We start from the raw sequence: 25758 nt of genomic DNA on the forward strand, positions 1-25758 counted from the left end.
CGACTGTTGGAGTTTACACTGACACCTTATTTTAGCCAGTTTGGAGTCAGACAAATTTTAGAAGATGCCAAATTATTCTTTTTTTTTCTCCATAAAATTGGATCCCACAATTGGGTTGTAGGTGGAAGCAGACAAGCTGCCATATTTAGTGCCACAAGGTGCCATACTGCGGTGGCACCCCTCCTCTGCATTTAACACTGTCATCTATATAAAGGATTTCAATTTTGAGTGCTTCTGCAAAAAAAAAAAAAAAAAAGAATCTGTTGAAGAGATCCAGAAGAGGCAGCCATTTGTTGGAGATATCATCGATACCATTATGATGTTGTCATGGTTTGGGTTTTTATAGTTCTGTGATTTCCCGTTTTGTGTTTAATTTCTCCTCTTGTGTAAATGTTTGTCTGGTTTCCCACCTTGTTTCTGTGTACACCTGTGTCTCATTGCTTAATCACTCCCTGTGTGTCTAAGCCTGTGATGTTCCCTCGCTCTTTGTTGGTTTCGTCTGTTTCCCCACATCAATTCCGCTTTCATCCTGCGTCTGTTTGTTGAACTTGCCTTTTTGTCGCCTGCTTTTGGGATTTGGGATTTTTGGTTACCAGCCTTTGACACTCGGCTTATTGTTCATTTACCAGCCTGTTTCGGTGTGTGTCTTGTGTGTCTTTGTGTCAGTTTTTGCTAAACCTGACAGATATAGGTTGTATAATCTACAAAACCTGGGTCCAAAGGTGATGTGCAGCACAATGGGAGTGCAACACTCATCAACTGGATTGGTCCGTACCCCTTCCCACCCTAGCTGCTGATTGGCTGTTTTTTCTTTGATAGATAACAGGGGCACTTGAGCGGTTAGCCATGAGAAGGAGTTTATCACTTGAAAGATGTTTCTTTTTCTTTGAGCAAAGAGCTTTTTTATTCCTAACTTGGCTCTTTGAAGCATTTTAAGTGTACTTCTCAGAACATTGATAAATAAAGGTTCTTCTGCTTTAATGAGGTCAGAGCGATACGCAGCTTTCAGGATTGATGTAACCTCGACTTTACCTTTGATGATAAAGCAAAAGAATGTGAAAAATATGAAAACTGTGATTACAGTTCGGAAAAAGGGGTCGACTCTAGGTCGAATCATGTGTTAAGTGCATTTTGGAATTGGAAAGTGGACGGTTGAGGGTCGTGATACAGATTTATATGCAGGATAGATGCAGGACTTGTGCCACGAGTTCTCGCAATATTAGAACGTGACAATATTTCTCATCGGTATATAACAGGTGGTAGAGCGGCCAGCATGACAGAGTCTGACGTTTGAACTCGAAATTAGCTTAGAACCCCCCCCCCCCCCCCCCTTTTAAATCATTAAACGGCGAAGGAGTAACAGACAATGTACGTGATCATCATAAGAAAGCAGTGCTGTACACTTATATCAGCCGTGCTTGTGCAAACACTTAAAGGCCGGACAAACTTTGTTTATAAAGACTTATTTATTCAAATTATTTATTTTTGTTGTTTATACTGGTTTTATGTATTTACTTTCCACTTTTTGGAAAAGAGTTCAGTGAGAAGGCCACACACAGCCTTAATTAGAAGTTGGAAGCTCACACATAGTTCATGCACAGTTACAAGGTCTGAGGAGACTAATGAGAAATCACACAGGAGAGAAACCAGTCAGTTGAGTCTGTGGCAAAACCTTTCACATTGCTTACATGTTGTTTGTGTCTTTTACTGCGTCCGAAAATTCATCAGTCAGAAAGTGGAATTGAGGTGACATTCAATACAAGATGATCACAAGTTAAAACATTTCTTGTGACTTTTGATCGGACAAAAGACAGTTTTTCCAGTCACTATTTCGTCATTTAAGTTTCTTAAAAATGGTGTTTGAATATCGTCTTGTCTGGTTCTCGTGAACCCAATATTGTGTATCTTGTCATGACAACCCTGGGACTAACGCACTGTATCAGAATAAACCGTCTCATTTGAAAAGATTCAGCAGATCAAAACCTGCGACGTGAACCCTCCTTGAGATTCGTGTAGCAGAAACCTTCGTTAACGTCGCTGACTGTGGCGCTTGTAAACCAAACACCTTAAGCTATCACTACAGTAGTAGCAGTCGTGTAAATACCGTTGGAGGAATCATCATTTGAATTAATTGCGTTTAAAAGAAAATTGGCTTATGTCACCGCAGCCAGTGGCAGCGCTGACCCCTGACAGCGTTAACCGTCGCCCTTGTCACCATCAGGACTGCGCCTCTTTGACTCATTTGTGCATCTGTGTCTCTCAGTCCTGCTAATGAGCTAATGAGCCTCTCCCTCTCTCCATATCCAAGTGCTTTAGGCGAGACTGTCCAGCTGTGTAACCCAACAATACAGATGAATGTTTTACACACACACACACACACACACACACACACACACACACACACACACACACACACACACACACACAAACACACACACACACAGTCGCACACATACTCCCCGAGACAGCTCTTAACCAGCTGATTTGTCAGGGGCCTGGCCAGGCATACAGGCTAAATGTTCCCAAGTTGCGCCTGTCAAATCCCTCCTGATGCTAACACCGAGACAGAGAGGGGCCAGGCTGATTACATCAAAGCCGTGTTGTTTTCAGGCCCCAGAGTCTGACTGTCAGATTTTCACACTGGCCGCACCTCATCCACATTTTATGGCTTATGGCCAAAGGCGTTTGTGAGTCGTTTTTGTTCTCCTCCCTCAATATCAATTTCTCTCATTTGCCCACTTGTATCACTGTCTCCCGTCCGGCTCTTTCAAGTCGCTCGCCCGCTTTAGGCTTTGAAAAAAATCTCTTCATTTCTTTTGGAGGCTTTTATCTGTCTTTGCTGTTTTTTTTCTAGGCTGCAAATGGACACATTGGGGGTTTTCTTTGCTAAGAAGCCACAAAAGACAAAATCTGATAGCATTCTTCAGTCTGACTGATATTGTTCCCATTTCTAAATGCCCACACAGTCACTCTGCTGACCAATAAGATTTATCAGCAATTTTTGTGTATTATCTGCCTGCAAATGCAGCCCACCAAGCTGCTGAGCTGCTTCTTTTTGTTCCTACTTGGTAGCAGCATGGGCTACCACGGCAACCCACGACATATTTGTGTCTGTGTTGAGCTTCAAACTGAGCCTCGGTGGTTTAGAGTGTAGTTTTACTTCTAGGTACCATTCTCTACTTGTCACCTACAGCCCTGTCAAGTTGGTTCTGATGCAAACCCAACGTTTCCTGCTGTTCCTTCACATTAACATCGCTCCACCAGCAAACCAGCGAGATACTTTAATTTTGAATGAAAGCTGGTCTTATTTGCTTCCCGCTTGCCTGCATTCAGGATTTCGGCTAGTCTGCGCCAGTTCTGGTCTTTCGCCAACCACATCAAGCCTGCATCAGAACCGCCATGCAGCCAGAGAGGATCTGGTCTGTGGGTCGCAGAGTTGACAGGTTTCCTCTGAGCTATATGAGAGGTATTGGTTCTGGGCACTGATCAGGGAACTCAGCATCTCTCTTGTTGCTGTTGCCTCACAGCTCTGATTGTGTAGCTTTCCTCTTCCACCTCCTGAGATCACAGTCTCTGTGTGGGTTTCATTTTATGTGGCCTTGGACCACATCTTCGGCGCTGTTCCCCATCACAAACTATTGATGCCTGGCTGCAGGAATCCAACAATCTCCTGGTGTTTCAGCCGATTGACGGGCTCGTCTACAGTTTGCATCTTGTTCCACTAACAACTAGTGCTAGAACTTGCGCCTTCATGTTGTGGACAGAAGGGTCGCGTGTGTCTCAGCTCAAACACAAGCCTCACCTCATCCTGCTTGTATCCCAAACTGATGGATTTCATTCCAAGCTTCAGGGCCCAGCCATTTATGGATCTGTTTGTTGGCTTTCGAGGCCATCTTCAGAGCTGTTGCTGTGGTGATGTCACATCATTTCCGGGGCCACATCAGATGTGGTTACATGTTGACCTGGTAACACCAGACCATGAATTTTCCTGATAGGAAGTTGTGGTCGAATAGACTTATGTCACTGGTCTGACTATCATCAATTCAATTCCGCTGTTGACTGTAGGGTCTGATTAAGCTTGTTGCCTATTAGATGATATTTTTTAGGTCCACATTTGGAGAAATATGCGTATTCGCCTTCTGTCAAATAATCAGATGAGAGGATCATTAACTCTCTGATCTGTTAGTCAACAGCTTGTTAGCTTAGTTAGCTTAGCTTGCAGCAAAGACCAGAAAATGGTCAAAACGGCATGCGTGTCTCTGTCCAGTGCGAAGAAAATCCACCGCTCGGCACCTTAACAGCGCACTAATTAATACTTTATTCCGTTTGTTTAATCAGTACAAAAACTACAGAAGTGTAAGAAACAACAATTTGCTCTTTTACAAATGATTGGCTCCCAGCCAATAAATCAATGCTATTGTTAGTTGACTCTGGAATATGAGATCACTCCTCTCCCTCCCAGGATCGGACTTGCGATCATGTGTCGTTATACCGTGCGTTATCCCTAAAGACGCGTCGAGGTCACCTCGTCTGTTGTATTGAAGGTGGAGAGCGTGCTCAATTGATCATCCAATCATACTGTGTGCTTGACTAATATAATTTTAAAGCCTACAGGTAAGGAATGCATACTTGGTGACAGGATGACATACAGGATGACTTTGACTCATGGATTTTAAGACGAGCTGAAAACAATGATTCAAATCATTAATTGATGTTTCCCTCAATACCAGATATTTGTTTTAATGGAGTTTCATGCCTTCAACGATTGTGATTAGTTACATTATATAGTTACATAAAGCCCTGACAGGTTATGATAGCAGAAAAGAATGGCACTTACACAACTACCGTTTGCCCTCGGCAGGCGCCCCATCTGCACATATGAACAGAGAGAAAGAGAGAGGGGAGTGCCGAGGCTTCCCTGATTAATTAATCAGAAACTACAGAGTGAATTATTAACCAGGCTTAGTATGTTGTGTTCACATATTATGCAATATACATGTTTTACGCTTTTAATTATGACAGAGAGATGTTGCCGAGGTCTTGTATGAGCATTCCTGAATGGCCTGTGATGTTTTATGCATGGCCCCGGCCCCGCGCTGTGGTGCCTTGTTTAAAGGCGGCGCCGCGAGAACAGCCTGTTCAGCCTCGCTGTGGTCCAGTGTGGGCTGACTTGGTGGAAAGTGTTGACCTTGTTTAGTTGCCAGCTTGTACCAGTGCTGTCCACTTTCATTTAATTCAAGTGTACTACAGGATCGAACCAGCGCTCAGGTAGGTGTTCCTGTTTAGAGCGGAGACCGGGGAGATCCTGTTTTTTTTTTGTTTATATTCGCTTCATATGAAGCTAATAAACCTTTTGTTTTCCTGAAAACACCCAAGGGCCATAGATGCATATAAAAAACTGTTTGCTCGCAGTCTGCTTGTTATGAGTGTTGAATTGCCAATACAGCAGCTCATTATGCAACCAGCAGTTTTTAGCCTGGGACTTCCATTGCGTGGCATCCCTGAACCACTCCTGCCTCTCGCTCTCTGTAAAGAAATAAAGCCAAGACACCCACAGCAGGAATATGTATCACCGTAAACATACTATAATTTTAGAATTCCAAGCAGGATCGAAGTCTCTGTCAAAAGCATTGATTTTCTGTTGGGAGAAAAAAAAAAAAGAAAGTGGTTGCTACCGTGGGGTGCAGATACTTTTACTTCTGAAAGTGTTTTTTGTTGCCAGGCAACATTTAGTTCTTCAGATGTGCTATTTGGTGTTTCTCTTTCTTCCCCTCCCAAAGAATTCAATGGTGTAAAGCTGGCAGCAGATTCACTGAGCAGTTGTGGAGACCCTGACGCTTATATGACAGCTTTACGCTTCTCTTCCGTTGACGGCTCCTGCTTATCTGTACTCTATGGGAAGGGACATTTAGCTGTGGCGTGCATGTTGACTATATTTATGTATGTACAGTATGTCTACACGCACGACCACACACACAGCCTCTCTTTCTGCCATTACATGAGCATTTAGGATCCCATAGAGGTACATTTCATGCACGTAACCGCAAGGCAAACACAAGTTGCAGATAAGCGCGCGTGTAGAAATGTCTTATCTCGCAACGCCTCGCTCATGCGCAGGTACGGGGAGGGGGAGGAAACTAGGGAAGAGCGTTTTTGATGTAGCTGGACGTAGCAGACAGATGTAAGAGGACAGAATCAGCCTTGTACCTGCATCAGTGTGCCACAGCAGTCTCTGCTCTGCCCTCTCGTTCCACTCTGCAAACAAGAGACAGCACCTGGCCTCTCCAGCCCTCCTCTCTGTCACCACGAGAGGATGAATCTGTCGCGATGTCCATTAGTGTTATTACTGCTCCGACATCCATGAAAGCAGTCGGGGTGTCTCTTATTGTGTTGACATAGCATGAAACCCACGCTGGCATGCACAGCCTAATCTGACACATCAGATTTAAGCGTCCCGGCCGTGTCTGTTTTACCCTGCATGCAGCAGAGTGAAGTTATCCACTCACACTGCCCTAAACTTACACACTTCTCCACTACAAGGGGCAGGACAGTGAATCTCTTATCTATTCCCCCATTTTAAAAGTTCTCTCTGGCCACTCTACCTGCATATCTTAAACCAAGTTTTTGGTAGGTTCAGAGTAGCAAAATATGATTATACTGTACCATAAATATGCAGCCAAAGGCAGCTGATGTGCCTCTGTAAATTGAATTTTTGGAGATATTGAAATTCTTCTCACCACCTTTCCACAGCTTTATTTGGATACCCAGTCATCCTGGTTACCGATTCAGCACGAGGGTACAACAACACAAATAGAAGTTTAATGACTGGGTTAGATGAACTTACATTTTGTAAAGTTTTGCCCCCAAAACTGTTTTGTGGAACCGGAGCCTGCTTGCAACACTCGGGGAGTTGTGGCTGCAGAAGCCTGGGTTTCATCCAAGTTGTTGGCAGCTTTTGGCTGTATTCAGTGATTGGACGCCAGTGAGGGATCATTTCCTTGTCGCATGTAAAAAAAAAATCAATCTTTGCACTTGTCTGTAAAGCCACCTACACTAGATGCATGGCAATTTGTCTCTGAGTTGTTATTAGTTCTAATGATAAATGTATATTTTGTCTCTTTTTTCTGTTTTTTTTTTTTTTTTCTATTATTAATGAAAGCAAAATTAATGGGCTCTGGATGTAATGTTGCAGACACTGTACACTGTAATAATTCCTGCCTACCAATGACCAATATTTTTCACAGTGCTTGTTGTTGTATTTCATCTCTTTTATATGGATAGTGTTGTCTGACTTACTGCGAGCCAGTTTTCAAATCAGAGGTAGAGCAATCTTTAATTTCATCATTTTTTTCAAAAGCGTTTCTGTTGTACAAGTGTAAATGCCACTGCTCCTGGGTAAGAGGCTTGTTGAAAACAAATGGGAGAAACCCCTTTGGGCTTCATATATTAACAATTAACAAACTAGCAGTAATTTCATTGCACCCTTGATTAATGAATTTGAACCTACAACAGCCTTGGGTTACCAGTGTTTTAATTGTGGCTTATATTTTAACATCATGGTTCCTACATGAAGCATATATTTAATTGTGTCCTTTCATTTGTCTTCTTCAAATTGATGCCTGTTCTGCAGTCACTGAGTTCATTCTTGTCGAAAGAATCACATTTTTTTTTTTTTTTTTTTAAACAATTAAATTCACTTGGATGCTGGGATCTTTGAGAAGAGGAAGCAGTAGTTTCAAAAAAAGAAAAACCTTGGCCTCCTTCAGCAGCTGTTTGTTCCAGTCCCAAGCACCGGAGAGTAAAACGGAACCCTGCCCAGCCTTTGTTCTGAGCCTGGCTGGACACCGATTAGCCATGCTAACACCGGCCATGTGGCTTTGTGCCGCCGCTTCCAGAGTCGCTCAGCGAGGGAAAACTAAAAGCTCAAATGGATGGTTTTTTGGTCCAACATCAGCAACCAAATGTCAAAATAAACACAAATATTGAGCTGTGTAAATCCTCGAGAATGCCCATGAAAACCCATGTTTTTTGTGTGGAGCATCGCTCGTCATGGGATACACGGGATTTGGAGGCCTGGTCATTTGCATCAAGTGTTGGTTTTAACTGCGAACATGCCGTATGAAGACAGATCACGGGGCACACCTGTGTAGGACTTGATCGTTGCACAGTAACAAGACATAATCATTCACAGGTCTTAAAGACGGTTTGCAACTTGTTGCCTTGAGGCAGCATGTGTTTGTAAGACCCACCATCCTCCCTCTGCCCTGGACAACCTACACCTTCATAAATGTCATTCTTGATGAACTAACTTGAAACATCATTTGGCCTGAGGCTGAGAGAAGCAGCATACATACAGCCATTGAAAAAATTGTCTGTCAATACTTAATATAATTAACATACTGTATGTTACTTTGCCCGTCTTTAGTTACATCCTGGTTTCTGCCATCATTAATGGTTCTACATGTGACTACTACAGTTCTTTGATGCCTGCAACCCAGCTTATTCATCATGCCCATAATCATTATTGTACAACTATAAAAAGTCAATACCAACCAAATTAGAGTTGTTGAACATTGCAAAGAGATGGAATTAAAAGAACAATTGTTTTTTTCCACCAAGTTTTATCTTATTGTCATAGTTTTTAGTAATTATTCCTACCAGTTGAAGTACAATTGTACTTACCGATTAAAAAAAGTTGACTACTACCAATACAGTCTGTTATAAACATCCATCATAGTGCATCATAGTGAGTATAGTAATAGAACAATGGATAGAAACGATTGCTGAAACTACAAATATGAGACACAGGCTGCTATAAATGAGAATTATAAGAACTACAATAGCTGAGTTTTTGGCCACTTTGATACAGTGCTGTGAACACAACGCTAACACATTGTCACCTTTTAAGTGAATATTGCAGACTTTGCGACAAACAATCCAGCAAACACTCAGCTACATTAGCATTTATTCACCATATTTACTGTCTTTATTGCTCGGTTTTGGTCTCCACCAGCTCCGGAGGGAAAACTGTTGCTCCCTTGTGTTCACCAGCTGGTCACTGTTTCTTTAAAGTAGTAAGTAACGTACGGTTGATTTTTAGTGAGGATTTTTTTCAACAAACAGCTGCCTGCTGCATCTAGAAATCTGGAAAGTTGTTAGCTGGAAAACGAAACAGTTGGCTTAAAGAGGCTATAAAGCTCAATGTAGCCGAGGGGAGCTACGGATTGGGTGCCAGTTCTTTCTAACCCTTTCACATTACACATGCGATCCGATATTGACTTATCATTGTTGATTGTAGCTGCTTTAATATACCCTGCTGATTTATTTTAGTGTGATCAAAAGTAGCATGTTGCAGCTTTAGCCTCAGCTTTTCCAAGCACCATTGATTTGCCATAACTGATTTGTTCTTCTCCCTCCCTCTCTCTGTCTGCAGGATGCCAAGTTTGTGGAGGAGAGGAGGAAGCAGCTGCAGGGCTACCTTCGCACGGTGATGAACAAACTGATCCAGACACTGCCCGAGTTCACAGCCCGCCCCACCAAAGAGACCCTGCTGTCTCTGCTGCCTTTCTGTCTGTAAGTGGACACATACGGGCGTGTTCGATATACAACACTTGCGCCTTTGTGTGTCGATGTGTGCGTGTGTGTGAGAGGCTCAGGCGGAAGATGCCAACACGTGTGTGCAGGTGCAGGACTCCAGTCTGTGAGAGAATGATGCAAGGTTACAGAGATTTGAGTGGAGGAGTCCAAAGGGGAACAGTCAGGGAACGCGAGGAGAGAAATCAGGGATTGTTCTTGTCCACAGCAAACTCAAATATTTGGAATCCTCTTTATTTATGTCTTTAAAAGAATTTAGTGCCGCCTTTTACCATTGCAGAAATCCCTTTCTATGCTCACACAACATCTAAACTGTCAGACATTTTTTGGCAGTAGTTTGTATTTATTATACTAATTAAATCAACAAGATTTACAGAAAGTACAGCTGCCAGGGCTGTTGTGGTAGTAGTTGTTACAGGATACAAAAAGAGAGGATTAATGTCACTGGAAATCCAAATCCCTTGTAAACAAACTTCACTGTCTCCCTGCATTTACACTTATACACATATTCACACATAGGGCGTATTATGTTCTCTCACATACACACATTCACACAGTCCTCAGACTAGCAAGTGTGAAAGTGCACGATGCCTCAGCTACCCACCTACCAGCCAGGCTACATCTGAAAATGAGATGTTCCAGTCATTTCCTGTCAACACTCACATCAGTTTCCACTTACTGCGATCGTCAGCGAACGTGACCTGTCACGCTGTCTGACTGGAATGTCATTTCCTCTCTGGAGACATCTGAGTCATCGGACTGAAGGCAATAATAACAACAACAACAACAACAACAGCAGCCTAAATGACATAAACACAGGCGCACAGTTTAAAGCAACTGTGTGTAGATAATTTTTATGTGATTGTAGCATTTTTCACTGCGCTGTGTAATGTTATTTCATAATGAATTCCCAGGACAAACTTCGAGATCTACATAATTACACAAGATCATTCGGTAACCATGGCAACATGTTTGCACATCAGCATGGGATGGCGGATATTTTCCCAGATATGTCAGGAGGCAGAGAAGTTAAACAGAGGTGTGCTGCTCTTTTGTCCCACTCCATAAATACCATACACTATATCCTATTTCTTCCTATTCTATATTAATTATGGCACATGAGGTCCAGTTGCAATCTTAGCTAATTGTGCTCGTAATCAGTAGTTTCTTCAATTTTAGAAAGGCTGTATTTGAGAGATTGGCAAATGTGTGGCCAGTTGTCCGTGATTAGAAACAACAGTCGTGGAGGCGTTTAAAGACCCTGCACACCCACGCTGTGTTTTTAATTCTTCTGGCTGATTACAACATTGTTCATGTTGAGGGGAGGTGGAACTTTGCTGAGGTTGGCCTGATTAATTGAATAGGAAATAGCCTTTAAAAAAAACCTATTTTCAAGTGGGACCAAGCCAAGGAAGCTTCAGTGCAATTATAAAATATATATCTGTTTTTCTCCATATCGTACATACGAATAGATCAGTTGAAATTGAGAGGCAAGTCTCTGAAGGCAGCAGACAGCATTGACCCAATGAAAACCCCCAAAGCGCAGACTGCTCATTATTTAGTCTGCTCTGAGAGGCTTAATAATCCTATCTGTCTTTCTCATATCTCCCAGCTGAAATAGAAACATTTCAATTGCACGTCTTTGAATGACATGAAATATTGCCGTGCAGCAAAGTCTTGCTTGAAACTTCTTGACATCACTTTCCTCTGTTCCCCCCGCACTGAATATTGTGGCAATTACTTTGTGTTTTGGGGAGTGTGAATCCTGCTTATCTACTAATTACTTCTGAGTTTTATCCAAAGAACACAGCAGGTTAACCGTCAGTACACTGCAAAACAAAAAAGGGAGATGCCGGCCAACCTCTTTTCTGTAACGAAAGCTGGTGTTATGTGCCGGAACTCCTCGGGAAAAGGTTAGCACCGAAGGGGAGATGATGCAATAGAGAAACAACCACGGCAACCTGCGGAGAAAGTTGATCCGTACATCACGTTAACAAGTTTGCACAGCGACATCTTGAGCATAACGTGTTGCACAGAGCCTGCAAACCTGTCGGAGTTTGATGAAACCTTGCGGCGACGGCTGACAGAGAGTTGATAGTAAATGACTTTCACTTGCATATGCAGGTCTGTCTCGGCCTGCTGTGATCGGCGCCGACACTGGTATTCTCACCACCGTGAGTCAGTGGAATTGCAGCCGACACTGGATCAACACCGATCAGCATAAAGTAATAAACCTGTCTCATAGGCAAACAGTACTCTGTAGTTTTCTAGCCGGTGTTTTCCTGATGTTTATTGGGTTAACATCATGTTACTCTCGAATCCAGATTCCACAACTGTGTGCTCAGTTGGCGTGATCAAACCTGCGCTGGTCTAACATCTTCAGTGAGGGTTGAAAGCCTGATTAGTCCGCTCATTAAGTTGATGAGTTGATGAGGGGGGAGGGAATATATGTGGAGAGGATGCTGAAGTAAGCGAGAAATAATGTTTGGCCCTAAATGGAAACCGTACGTTACTTGATTACGTAACAACCGTGACTGATCCAATAAGGAAAAAATTGGAACATTGAGGGCACAGAAATGAACAGCTAACTAAATTCAGCATATTGTTCATATCCACAGCTCATTTCCACCGTATAAATGGACATTAATGGACTAAACAGCGTGCGTTCTTCCTCAGAATGTTCACTTTTACCAAGAACATTACCAATTGAATCCGTGCCCACGGATAAGATGGTATTGCTAGCTAATTATCCTCTGGATCTCCATGATGTCATCATATTTTGTCGCCGGCAGTTTTGTGACACAATGGCAGAGCCCTCACGAGGGTGGTGAGACTCAAACAAGAGATGACAGATGTTCTGGTGCATTGAGAGAATTTGAGGCCAGCCTAGATTGAAAATGACAGGAAGCAGTTTGCTAAGAAGGATGAAGTGACGGAGACAGCGGAAAAAGGAGGGAGAGAAAGCTTGTCTGAGGGGGGAGACAAAAGGAAGAGGGGGATGACGAATTGGGTTTCGGCACTCAAGATCTCCCGCCGGGGTGCTTGGTGCTCAAACACCAGATGGATCTCAAAACCTCTTAACGATGCCGCACTGACCTATTCGTCTGATGAAAACGGGGTGAAGTATCTAGCAGTGTCATGAGTTATTATGTTATTTTCAGTGACAATTATCCTGTTACAAAGTCAGAGAAAAAATGTCGGCTTGAAGTTGAGTCATTCAAAAACTATATGACAATCCAAACCTCTGTTGGGGAAGAAAAGGGTTCCCACTGCTTTGACTTACTTAAGCTGTAGTTTGACACCAAGCGTTGCTATTTGATCACACTGATCCCTCACAGACGAGATTAAAGATAACAGTGGATGACTTCTTGTGTTTTCAGAGGATCAAATAACTTCTCCCAGGAGAAATGTGCGTGTTCAGAATAGTAGTGTAAAATCATTTTGATTGATTTGTAAAACTGGGATTTTTCTAATTGTTATCAGCCCTGCTAACAGAATGACTCTAACGATGGCAGTGTCAATCAGTACATCCCAAACTATCGAGTTGCCAGTAATTTTGGCATCGATTTCAGTTCTGCCCGGGGGGTCAAAGCAAACGACTTCAGTGACTACCTGGCCTTTCAGCACCACTATCAAGTCAAAATTATGTCATTTGTATCTTTATGTCTGCTTGTTTAAATTGCTGAGGTCAACTTAGGATATCAAACTTGAATTTGAGAGATCCAGTCTCTTTCCCCCTTAAATGTTAAATGCATTCCCTTGAGGGTTTGGAGTCCATAGTGTCACAGAAAAAGGGCCACCAGACAACATACGGCGTCACTAACCCTCCGTTTTACTGTTTGTTAAATTAACTCTTTCTCACTCCAGAATATGTTCCACATTCTGAGGCGTGAAGCGTCTTTCTCATAACTAATTCACTAGTAGAACCTGCGAGTTAGCAGCTCATCTGCGATGTTTGTGCTCGATGGCTAACACGCTGATACATACAGATGTCTTTGTGCCTCTTCACGCTCTCTTTCACTTCTTTGGACTTCTTTGCTACACTTTTCCTCACTTACCTAGAATGGCAGGAAACAGCATGGTCCAAACTCTCCCTACATTTTTCCACCACTTGGTATGCAGCGCGGCGCAACACTTGAATGGTTTACACAGAACACACTCATTCTGGGTTGCGGCCTTTACTGACCTGTCACCTCAGAAATAAAGTGTCGCTTTGTCTCTCAGTCAAGAGCAGTCTAAGGCCGTTTTAATGTCACAGTGACCTGGGATGGTTTATTTGTGCCTAACTGTACGCATGCATGTTGGTTTTTAACCAGCATAGTGGGGACATCTTTGCAAAGCGGGGCATTTTGGTCACAGCTCAAAAACTTCAAAGGGCTGTTTGAAGGATAGGTCTTGCTTTTAATAGTTAGGCTAGAAATGGGTGTAGGATAGTGTTAGGGGATTAGATGTGATGGAAGGTGAAGGTAAGGGGCTCGAGAACTGAGGGTCCTCACAAGTATAGAGGGCTGTGTATGGTAGACTGTTCTGTTTGCTGTCCCAGGCATTTTGCTGTCAGACAATCAATTTAATGTGTGCTTGTTTTTCTGTACCCGTTTACTCTAATTATCCTACTTTGCAGTCGCATTATTAATATTCCAACAGTGCCTGGGAAAGTTATTATGCTGCACAAGTCAATATCATGTCCAAATTGGGGGGGGACGAGCACATGCTGAGAGTCAGAGAAAAAGAAAAAAAAATCTATAAGCCTAATTAATTTAGCACATTTAGCTACTTTAGCCAGATTGATATGAATAAATGAGATGGCATGCAGTCTCAGCTCTGCATGCTGCTCCCAATTTAGTGGGATCTTTTGCTGATTTTACTCCCCATCGCATCGCTGTTTGGCTGAGCTCTGTCCAAATCAGATTGTGTGACTGGACTTGATCGTACATGTTTCATACCGAAGTTTGAATCTGAACTTGTGCTTACATTGCTACACCGCAACTGTCTATTCCGTGTCTCAGCCCACTTTAACACCGCAGACCCTCTCAGCCCTCGTACTGTGCTGCTTTTTTTAGGCCCCCGCTGCCTCACATACAGGCGTATATCTCGCAGTGACAATTTCAGCAACAGCACCTCGCCACGAGTGCATTTATTTTCAGCGCATGTTGTCCGAGTGGGAATCAAACTCCTAACACAGGACCAGCCAGATGTCCCAGATAACCTTAATCACAGCTCTGTAGCAGCTGGGGTGTGTAATTAAAGAGGCCAGTCAGACATCAACAGTGAAATGCCGTCTGCCTTTTTTTTTTCCTCGCCGTTTTGAATATTTATCGAAAAAATCCCTTAGGCGAAGCAGCACTTGAACTCACCACTCGTATCCCGGAATCACCGGAGCATCACAGGCGGCAGGTGAGAGGTCACCGTCGTGGTGATGAAATGCTTCAGAAGTCTCTGATGAGAAAAGCATTTAACTCGGGGCATTCGCTCCCTGCTTTTCATTTCCTGCCTTTGACGAGTGCCTCTCATTCATCCTCATCGCTATCAGATAAGACGTGGGATCAGGGGTTCATGTGTAGTGAAAGACGGTCGGCAGGGCAACTAGGGCGATGATGTCATCAAGTGGCCGAGCTTATTTCCTTCCCGAGCAGTAAGGGGCCTTAACATCAGCTTAAGATCCGAAATTACTATAATTTGGGTCCTCCTGTCACAAATAATGGCTTCCGGTGGCGAGGGCAGAAGTAATTAGGTTTTTTGTTTTTTTTTATCATCTAAAAAACCTAACAACAGTGGAAGATGAGTTCCTTATGACTACATTAAAGTGAAAATGATATACTCAGTGATGATACTCATTATTTAAAGAGTTTTCAGGGTGGTGCCTTGTTTCCAAAACCTAAAAGAAATTAAGAGAAAAGCAACAGAATGATCGAAACAGTCTGCTCCAACAGAAGCTACAAACGTTGGCATGTCCTGCAAACTAACTCACTACCCACTAGGACTGTCCTGCCTTGAGTTTGATGCTTTAGTTTCATTCATAACTTTGGCATTCACTTCTAAATCAACATTTAAATGCTGCCCAGTTTGTTTGTTTCTTCTTTTTTTCACATGCTAATTCATGCTGTTTAAACCCGGTATTTCTGCACAGTTGCAGATAAATCCAAAGATTTCCAATAAGCCCGGAGCGTTGTGGAGCCAAGAGTCAGAATTTATTGGGGGAAAAAAAGAAAGATGTAATCAATTCCTGAATGCGCAACATCTGATGAAATATTCTGCTTCAATCCATCTCTGTTGGTGTTTAGCCTCTCAAAAACAGCAGCGTTCGCTCTCCTGCCTGCAGCGCACAAAGGGAGGCACACACTTGTAGCATCTAAAAGCATCCATTTATATAACCACAATAACAAGACGTGTATCTCGGCTCTAATGCTAATACAGCAAATTATTGAAGTCTTTACAAAAAAAGGTCATATTATGTCTCTGCAGTTGCTTGGCACTCGATCAAGACGTCATCACTTTTACAATGACCGTAGAAAGATATAGAAGAAATCACCAGTTTGGTGCGTTTGTGTTCATTAAAGAACGTGAATTCAGTTGTTGGTTTAATCCAATGAATCACTTCGCTTTGTGCAGAGGTTATTACTTTCTGTTTTATGTGATCATGTGATAAACTACGATACATGGACTCATTTGAAAAACCTAATTTGAAAAAGACAACGCAACCTGCAGTAGTCACCCTGCTTTAATCGGTCCCTACCAGCCTTTGAAGGGTTAAAGGATGAAATGAGCCCCTTTCACATGTCGCAAATCTAAAGGGAGGCTACAATCTGTTAGAGACATCTCCATGTTGCTTCTCTCTATCAGCAATTAAAGTAGAATAATCGAGATTCAGCTTATTTGGTTCATGAAAGCATCTCCGCTTGCTTTTTTTTTTTTTTGCTTTTTTGACTAATGTCGGGTTTTGCCAGGAAAAAGTCCTCTGGCGCAGGGGGAAATGATGCGTTTAAATCTCCAGATGCAGCATCAGTGGTTTATTGGAATAATAAACTTGGTAATAAACTTCACCAGATGTTCATTTAACATCCACGGCTCTTTCCTTCTCCTTCCTGCTGTCTCCTCTCATCTAGGGACACGCCCCAGGCCAACGATGGAGGAGCCAAGACCCCCCGGTCCAAAACTTCATCCCGGTTCCCCAGACTGGGCCGCAACCGCAACCAAGAGGCCAGACCTGAACCCCAGAGCGGCGACCTTTAACCCCCGTAGCCTTTGGACAATAATTTCTCACTGTAAAGGCTGGGGACAATTTAGACTGGATTGTGACATGCTGGCTCCCAGTGCGTGATGACATTAAGGGCATCTGGTGGACCTTCAAAGCCTTACAGAAACAATGCCTCAGCTGAGGAGGGGAGGTGGATGCGGTCACGTCGCAGGCCTCTCCAGGAGATGTGTAAATGTTTCTGTTCATTGAGTAAAGGATAAATGACTCCCCCGAGGCTGCCTATCGATGGACCCAGTCATACAGCACCTCTTACCTCACCAAGAGACCAAAAGACTCTGGAAACTGCACATGAACTAGCCTGGACGGCTCTTTCTACACTCAAACACAATGAAATATGACGGGCACGTGTTTTTTTTTTTTTTTCTTACTCAGTTTTGTAGTGACAGTGGTATCATGGTCACAGTGCCTACAGTGTTTTGTAGCTGCTTTCCCGCTCCGGGACAGGTGTGTAGAGAGGTAAAGAGGGTGCAGATTAAAGTGTCCTCATCGGGGAATGAACAATGTTTTTTCAGCTAACGTGTCTGCGTCACTGTGCCATTGCATTTTAGGTGGCGATGACTGACAATCTCTGGCATGGACCACCAGGCAACAAGCATTCCTTTTTCCTACTTCTGTTATATTAGTACCATTATTACAGATTATCTGCAGCAAGTGCAACATGTCTCAATGTCACCAGGGATGCAGTCATTATCAAAATATCTTTTTAAATTCCGTATAATGATCATATTAAAGGATTAGGTTTAAACTCCAGTGATTAAAAACCAAAATCTCTTAGGGACTGTATGAAAATTATTGGGGTAGAAAGAAGGGTTTAAATTTATTTTTCACGAATGTGTGTAAACAAAATTCACATTTCATTTTAAAATGTTCTTCTGATCCCTCCCCCTCACTTAGTAGAAAACCTTTCCGGATATCATAAAATACAGTGCTGAGATGATACGACTCGTTTCAACATTAGCTTGTCAAAGAGGCAAAGTTTGAAGAATTTAAGTCAAATTTGAAGGAGAGCCATTATGCTTTTTAGGTTCTTAAAAGGTTAAAGTCTGCACATACAGAAACTCCTCTCTCCCACAGAAAACAGTGCTCCTGAAACGCCTCATCAGTAGTCTCACCTTTAATTCTGTGACTATGTGACATCACACTACCTCGCCATGTCACACATTTGCATAATTAATGCCTAGTGGCTAATTTGGCATGTAAGAATTAAGTGGTGCTGGATTAGGTGTGTCTGAGCTGACCAATTGGAGGATACTTGGTATTCGGTAGGTGGGGCCTTAAAGAGACAGGAGCAAACAGGAGACAGGAGAGAGCTGATGTGTAATTTGAGCATTAGACAGTGTAAACCTTCTGTAGCAGGAGGCCAAAATACAACTATGAACCTGAAAATTAGCATATGTCTCCTTTAAACCCTCAACCCCCAAAATTTGAATACATCACCTTTCCCTTTTTTTGACCTCCCGTCCCAACTAATAATTTTGGACAGTCCCTTATTGACAAGGTCATAGCTAAGCATACATTTTAGCTGTTTCCTCACAAAAAAATATATTCCTCATATCCACATGTCTTAGGTCAGATCAGATACCTGCTGTGATGTCTGTTTCTGAGCAAAAAGAAGGAAAAAACACAAGTGAACCACTCAAATAGACAGACGAGCTGTGTTTCTGCTATATCAGGGGAGCAAGGGTCTTCATCAGAGGTCGGCCGGCTGTGCGGAAAAATCCAGTGTTTAAAGATTGTTTAACTAATGTGTCTTAGCTGGATTTAATGCGGCGTTATGTTGCAAATGAATGTTTTAACGACGACTAAACACTTGAAGAAGAGCTGCTTGTTAGAGTGCACGGAAGAGGGCTGCTGAGCATCAAGTGTGTGTAAAACAGAAGCTCATGCATATGTATGGTTTACCCAAGAGTAGTCAGAGACTATGTTCAAGACGGGGAGCGATTGTGTCGGAGGGGTTTTCGGAAAGAAACTTGAATCAAAGGGTCGGCCCGCGGAACGGTAAACACTGTTCATTGTCTATTAGGGGAGGCGAGCAGACAAACAAGGCATGTGGGTTTTAATTAAGTTGTTATTCTTACACAGAGTGACCCTCACAAGTATCCGACTACCGGTAAACACAGCGCACTTGTTAGGGGGATTCTCACAGGGATGCCATCAAATAAAGTTGTTTTTTTTTTTTTTTTAAACGAAAATACGTCTGGGTTCAACTCGTGGTGAGCTGTCCATTAAAAGAAAATCGGAAAGAAAATACGAAATAGCATCAACACAGATTTCTTTTGTTCTTTTTATAACCGACTCCGCTGCTGTGATGCAGTAAAACAGCAGAGTCGGTGATATTTTAAGTGTAGCACTGCCTTGTATGCATTTTACTCAGCCCATGGCATCTTACTGGATCCTTTACCGCTGAAGAACACGCAGTAGTCTCTCCATTGTAACCAACAGCCTTTTCATAGACATCTCTTTTACGGCCAGGCTTGGGGTCAGTGTGTCTCCGGGACCACTGGTGGGTCTAACATGCCTGCACAACTATCCACAGCGTATCTGTAATGTACAATGATTATGCACAGTGGAGTTTTTTGACCACTCGTAGCATCGTAGAGCAATGTTCGTGTGCGTGGGTCTCCATTTTGATTCTGTGATTCACGAGCACACGGGACTCATTCTACACTCGCTTGTTGCGTGTTTTCATGTTAGTCCGCTGGGTGGAGGCGACGTGCAAAGAGACGCCGCAATGCAAAGATGAAGGAAGTGGAGTGGAGACGAGGCCTGCTAGCTAGCAAACGTGGATGTAAACAATGACGGGTTTTGACGGTATAGTATGCAGGATTTGTAAAGGCTCGTACAAATGTAATTCTAGGCAGTCATCAGCAGAAGTATGTGGCGCTGTTGGTCTCTTTACTTTCATAGTGTTTGTGCTGTGTTTGGGACATTTCTGGGTGATTCTTGAGGAAGATTGAAGTGGTTTCTTGAGTCCATAATCAACTGTTTTTCATCTTTGAAATGGTGTGTTTACAAGCAGCGACCCACAAATCCTGCATAGTATGCCCGTACAAGATTAAAGATGCAATATGTAAAATGTGGCCACTAACCATTTACTCGCAAATGATCTTTGGACCGGAATGGGCCAGGGCTAGCTGGGTAGCACGCTAAACACGCTTTTTCAACAGAATACAGAGAAGTCATTAAGTCTAAACTGTTATTTCCTTCACATTCTGTTAATATTTTACATATTGCACCTGGTAAATAATGAGCTTTGCAAATGTTTTATTTGGGAGGAAATGCATTAAAACACTTTCAATTTTTTTATTTTGATGAGTTAAAATGAAATTGAAATGGACTGAAAACTTGACAGAGAACCCGAAACTTTTTCGTTCCAGATAATGGTAACATGTTCTGATCAGGATTGTTTTTGCATAAAATCCAAATGAAGATCTAAATGCTAAAAACTAACACTCAGGTGCTTTTGAGATTACACAAGTGCAAGCCTTTGATTGACAGCAGCCGTGTTTCCACCACATTAACTTTACCCAGGGACTCGGAACCTTTGGAGAAACTCTTTCTGCAGGGGTGTAAATTTTGTAAATTTTATTTCAGCCGCCACTTCGAACCAGCAACAGCTGCTAATCGCGCTCTGACAGATCAACATGTAGTAACAGGAGGTTTTTTTAGGGTCTCGCAGAAAAATGACCATGGTAAAAAAAAAAAAAAAACATGTCGCATCTTCATATTTTAGCAGACCGATTTGCCTAATCTCTGTGGTGGGAATACAGAGAAGAACACGGCGATCAAACCTTTTTAGTGTTTGAAAAGTTGTTCCCAGGACTTAAAGTTCTTTGGATGGAAACACGGCTGATAAAAAGGCCGGCGCTGTACAGGGAGTTCCTGGCGGCCATGCAGGTCTATAGCTCTATCTTGGTGGAAAGACGTTTTCACATTATGATCGCAGGCTCTTTTAAATGGCTTCATCTTCCTTCCCTCAGAAAGCACCAGATGCCGGATGAATTGAATCTTACTGTAATCAGAGCGACGTCGAGCAAAAGAAAGGGGTTTAGTTTATTGAGACGCAGCCAAAGCGTTCTCTTGCAGTATATCGTGTCTGTTCTTGCATACTTTTTTCTGTCCTTGCCTTAGTCAGCAGTCAGGCCTTATCTGTCAGTATCACAGTAAAGAGGGGCTCAACAATAAAGTATCATCATATACAGTACAATACCAACGCCTCTGTGTCTGTGCTGCCAGTGTTAACCTTGTTGTTTGCCTCTGTGGACGAGGGCGAAAGGTCGTCACACAACCCTGCTGCAACGGTAAGCTCTCCAATGCTGATTCATGTCAGCGTACATTTCTATATTCATGCTTGTGTAGGAGCATACAATAGGTGCATATGGTCTCATTTGAATACATACGGTGGGTGCACGTGTTTATATGGCGAGATGAACACATCAGCGCCTGCATTATGCTCTGCATATGAGCCGTATGCATAAATGGATGGATAGATAATGTGAAATCCATCTTTCCGAGCATCTGTTATGTTTGTCGAATGCTTCTTTAACCTTCACCGCTCCGCCAGGCAGTCTCTGAGCTTTCATTCAACCCACCCAGCCAACTTTGGGAAGACTGCCCCATTTTTTGTTTGCAGCACCGGGTCGGCAGAGAGAAGAATGGCGAGGGTGTTTCGGATAGCTCATTGTCCATTGACCAGAAAATTGGTAACAAGCCTGGTTAGGACGTGGATGGTTGCTTTTGGCAATAGTAGTCATTACACACACACGCACACACTAACACAACTGGCTGCATGCAAGAAAAGTACCCAGAGCACTGACGCAACACATCTGCGGCAATGTTTCCGTTGTTTAAATAGACTGGATTAGAATCGCCTGGTTGGGCTTTGACATTTTAGGACACAGCTGTAAAAGTGTAACTAACATTATATCGTTATACATATAGTAAATGAGATGATGCTGGACCTGTCTATAACTGGTAAGTCTTATATTGTGTTATTCACTGTGTAGGAAGAGACTTATGTTCCACTAATGTGAAACAGCTGGGAGACACCAGGAAGGCAGCAATTCAAGGGTGAACTGTTTGCTCAGCTGGCAGTCGCGACATGGCTGCAACGTAACCCTATGGGGCAACCGCCAACAGTCAGAGTCACGTCTGCTGGAAGTGCTTGTTTTTGCCGCTGCGGGGCTGAGGTTTTTAGTCAGTGTCTGAAATCGTTCCAGAAACGATTCCCGCGGAGACGGGTCTCGCTGTTAGATAATGAGACCCGTTTTGCAAGCAGGAGCACAAAGTCGCGCTCAAGGAGAAATCTCGCGAGGTGATCTGCTGCAGGAAGAAGACAACTTATTTTGACAATCTAGATGAAACATCAGCTGTTAACAATTCATGTCGCGAGACTTCAGAGCGAGCCCTCTCCTTGAGCCATACATTATTATTTGACAAGAAGGTCTGTCTGGGTAGAAACCGTTTGCGTGATGTTATAACACCCTCAGCCTGCATGTGGCAAAGACTAGCACTTAACCTTAAATGTTGCAGTTGCCCCGAGGGATTACATTGCAGCCGCAACGTGGCTGAGGGGGATCCACTCGACTGATTCCAAAATGCTTGTTAAGTCTGAATCATTTACACACCAAAACAAGTTAACATAGGGCCAAGGTTTAAAAATACAGGAATTCTCTTTTAAGATTGTTCCGACGACGTGCTCCATCCAGAAAAAAAGATTGCATAACATAACAAACCTTGTTTTAGCAGGTTCTCCGAACCGACCTGTGTTTCGTGATTTCCCCTCATTTAATGCCAGCTCAAGCGAGGGTGCAGACCGGAGTAGCCATGGACGGAAGGAGAAAATCGGGCTCGGAAGGCGAGATCATGGCAGTGGTAAAGGAGATTAAAGCCAGGCAACACGTTTCATTCAGTGGAACAAGCGGTGGGTTGACAGACGAAGCCAAACGCGCAGCTCGGGTCTTCTGTTCCCACTACACATTGCACATAAAGCTCCTGCATTCATTCATCGCAGGTTTACATGCACACGCGTTCCAAACTCCACAATCACTCGAGTCAAGTCTAGACTTTGCTTTAGAGGTGAGATCATTTCCACCTCAAAGCAAGGTTTTATAAATATGAAAACACATTGCGATCAATCAAAATCGAGTGTAGGTTTGTTTTATAAATGAGGCCCGTGTTCGTCTCGGGCCAGGAGGAGAGACGGCGCTCACGGCGGACAATCGGGATCATCCTCACATCAGAACACACCCTTCAGTTTGAGGCACGTCAGGCGGAGGTTGGGTCAACAGCACCCTGAAACACACACGACCAACTCCCTGTGCATTAGTATTTGATATAGTACAAATGTTACAGTGATTATGTAGCAGGCGGTTTGAGCACTTCTTGAGACTTTAAGGCAGTGCTTCCTTTGAGACCCCGTTGTCCTGATAAAGGGTAATTACACAGTTAAAATTAACGATAATACCATATTTGCCTTATGGGTACACCTATCCTGCTGACTGGGGCTTCATATTTATGGAGCCGACTATATTCACTCACTGAGGTACATTATGTTAATCACGTCTATGACGTCATGCTGCTTGACATGGAGCGCGTGTGTGTGAATCGGTCTTTTCGCTCCACATAAAAGCAGCCGCTGCGGCAAAAATGTCTGACGTTCAGAGCAAAAGATAAAAGAAAATCCTTGACCTCTACTCCTACTCGCAAACTCATAACTGAGAGCTATATTATCTTTTGTGACTCAAAATGTTACTGTTTTGAAGAGGAAAAAAATGTTTATGAGAAAAGTGGAATCTTAGATGAATGCAGCAGGGAAAACGGAGGTGAGCACCTCGAGTGACAAAAGCAACAGGGTGTGATGTCGGTGAGGTAGTCTGAGATGGGTACATCTGAATAAAGAAAAGAAAAGGTGGTGTAACATCCTATCTGAATGGATGTTACGCCCACCTTTTCTTTGCTTTTCATTTATCTATTGCCCCAAGACAGGCTCCTCCACTAGAGGGCGTCGGACTCGAACAAAGACTGTCCTTGTCACAACGCCCACCCGCCTGAATAAATCTGCAGTGTTTCACCTTCCTCATCCCTGTCCCTTTGTCCTCTGTCCCTTTGTCCTTCCACTCCTTGAAGATACGGAGGTCCTACTTGGCCTGCTTTAGGACCGGACTGTATGTTATTACCGAGCTCTTACCTTTGTGCGAGGAACATCAAGGAGACGGAGGACCCTAGTTTAAACAAGGTCACTGTATAAGCAGTCCTCCTATCTCTTCAGGACACAATGCCGGTTTGGCATCGGGACGCATGTTCATTATGGTGATAAGGAACTCGCTGACGTCTCAGGCACCCTATAGACAACAGGACCTTCAGGAAGGAGCTTCCTAATAGATTAGTAATAGAAAATTAGCATGTGCTTCATATTTATGCTTTGTAGATGGGTAACCGCAGATGTTCCTCAGAGACTGAGGAGTTTCCATCAGCTCTGCTGAGCTGCATCTATATGAAATGCTTGTGTCAGTAATTACTGTAACTTCAGCCTACGCTGCTTGTGATTGCCGGGGCATTCTGCTTGCTCATACATACTGTAGAAGATATTTTTCATTACCCCAGTTCCCTGATAAAATGTGGAGAGGTGTGCAGTATGTAGGGCATAAACTATGATGAATGCTTAGCAAGCACGGGAACTTTTAGTTAGAGGTTAAAAAGGCAAATTCACGAGTGTTACTCTTCCATTTATCTGTCCATGATGACAATTAGTTATAATGATATTTTACTCCACTGTAGAGACCCACTTCAACAATCTCAGGTAAGAATAACATTCATCAGGGCAAAAGCTTCCATTGTTTGATATAATAACATAGTAGTAACACTAATCATTTCAGATGTGTGTTTCTGAGCGCAAGCAAAAGTAAAATGTATTGGAAGGAAAATCTGTTGGGAAACTCTGACGACTGATTAGGTCCCAAAATAACATACATGTACATCACTTGTTCCCAAAACAACAGGTCTGTTGCTGCATAAGAGCAAAAGTAATACCAGTCACAATAGCTCAACGTTCTTATTTTTGGTTTCACACTGCACACGAACAGCGGTCTCCTGAATCTAACCGTCCGTTGCTTGTTCGATCCAACCATCCGTCCTCCACCTGCTCCCTGTGTGGTTCTCACTCTTTATACGCCTGACCTTCTCCAAAGACGAGGACCCGAGTCACTGTGACGCGACTTGAGTCGACTCAACTCCCTGTTTTGAAGACTTGCAAAGTTAAAAGTCTAAATTGTAGGAGAGTCAGTTTTTGAGTCTCATCGGTGGCCGACCCAAACTGCAATCCCCAAAGTGAGTTGGCAATGAGACTCAAAAATCAACTTTCTTACATACTAGACCCTTGAAGACTCATTACTTGACTTGACACATGATGCCTTGATTGACTTGTCCATTTACATGTCCATTGTCCGTTTGTTTCCGCAGATGGTTATTTAAATAGTGGGAACAAAAGATCCACACATGTATTGCGGTTTAGAAGCCTGAATCTGTTGCCAGTTTCTCATGTTGTAGCCTGGCTCTCAGTATTTCACTTGTCTGAATCAGGGGATGTAGACTGGTGGTATAAACCTGCCATTGGGTGCCTTTTTAGGCCACATTCATAACCTCTGAGCGAGCAACCAGGAAGCTGAAAACGGCAAGTCACTCTAGGACCATGTCTACACGCACAGTCATTTTTTCCTCTTCCGGTTCCAAAAGAATTCCCCACACCAAACGTATTTTAAAAGATCTGTCAAGCTATATCAAACTCACGCCAAAGTCAGTTGAGACAGACGTAGTTACCACCAATGCAGCCGGACTGCCGTTCTAGCAAGAAAAATATCACGCGCATTGATTAGCGATAGCATGACTGTTAGCATGGATAGGCAATAGCA

The 25758-nt window shown here is 43.1% G+C and overlaps 1 protein-coding gene across 1 annotated transcript in view; it reads left to right on the plus strand.

The window, feature by feature from the left end:
- Positions 1 to 21058, plus strand: part of snx29 (sorting nexin 29) — a 151864-nt gene extending 130806 nt beyond the window's left edge. Inside the window, exons 20-21 of the mRNA XM_030400820.1 lie at positions 9434 to 9573; positions 16698 to 21058. Coding sequence (XP_030256680.1) covers positions 9434 to 9573; positions 16698 to 16824 — 267 coding nt within the window. The 3' untranslated portion in view covers positions 16825 to 21058. The remainder of the gene's footprint in view (positions 1 to 9433; positions 9574 to 16697) is intronic.
- Positions 21059 to 25758: the final 4700 nt, after the last annotated feature.

The sequence above is a fragment of the Sparus aurata genome, chromosome 20 (genome assembly GCF_900880675.1).
Source record: "Sparus aurata chromosome 20, fSpaAur1.1, whole genome shotgun sequence".
In the NCBI taxonomy this organism is placed as follows: Eukaryota; Metazoa; Chordata; class Actinopteri; order Spariformes; family Sparidae; genus Sparus; species Sparus aurata.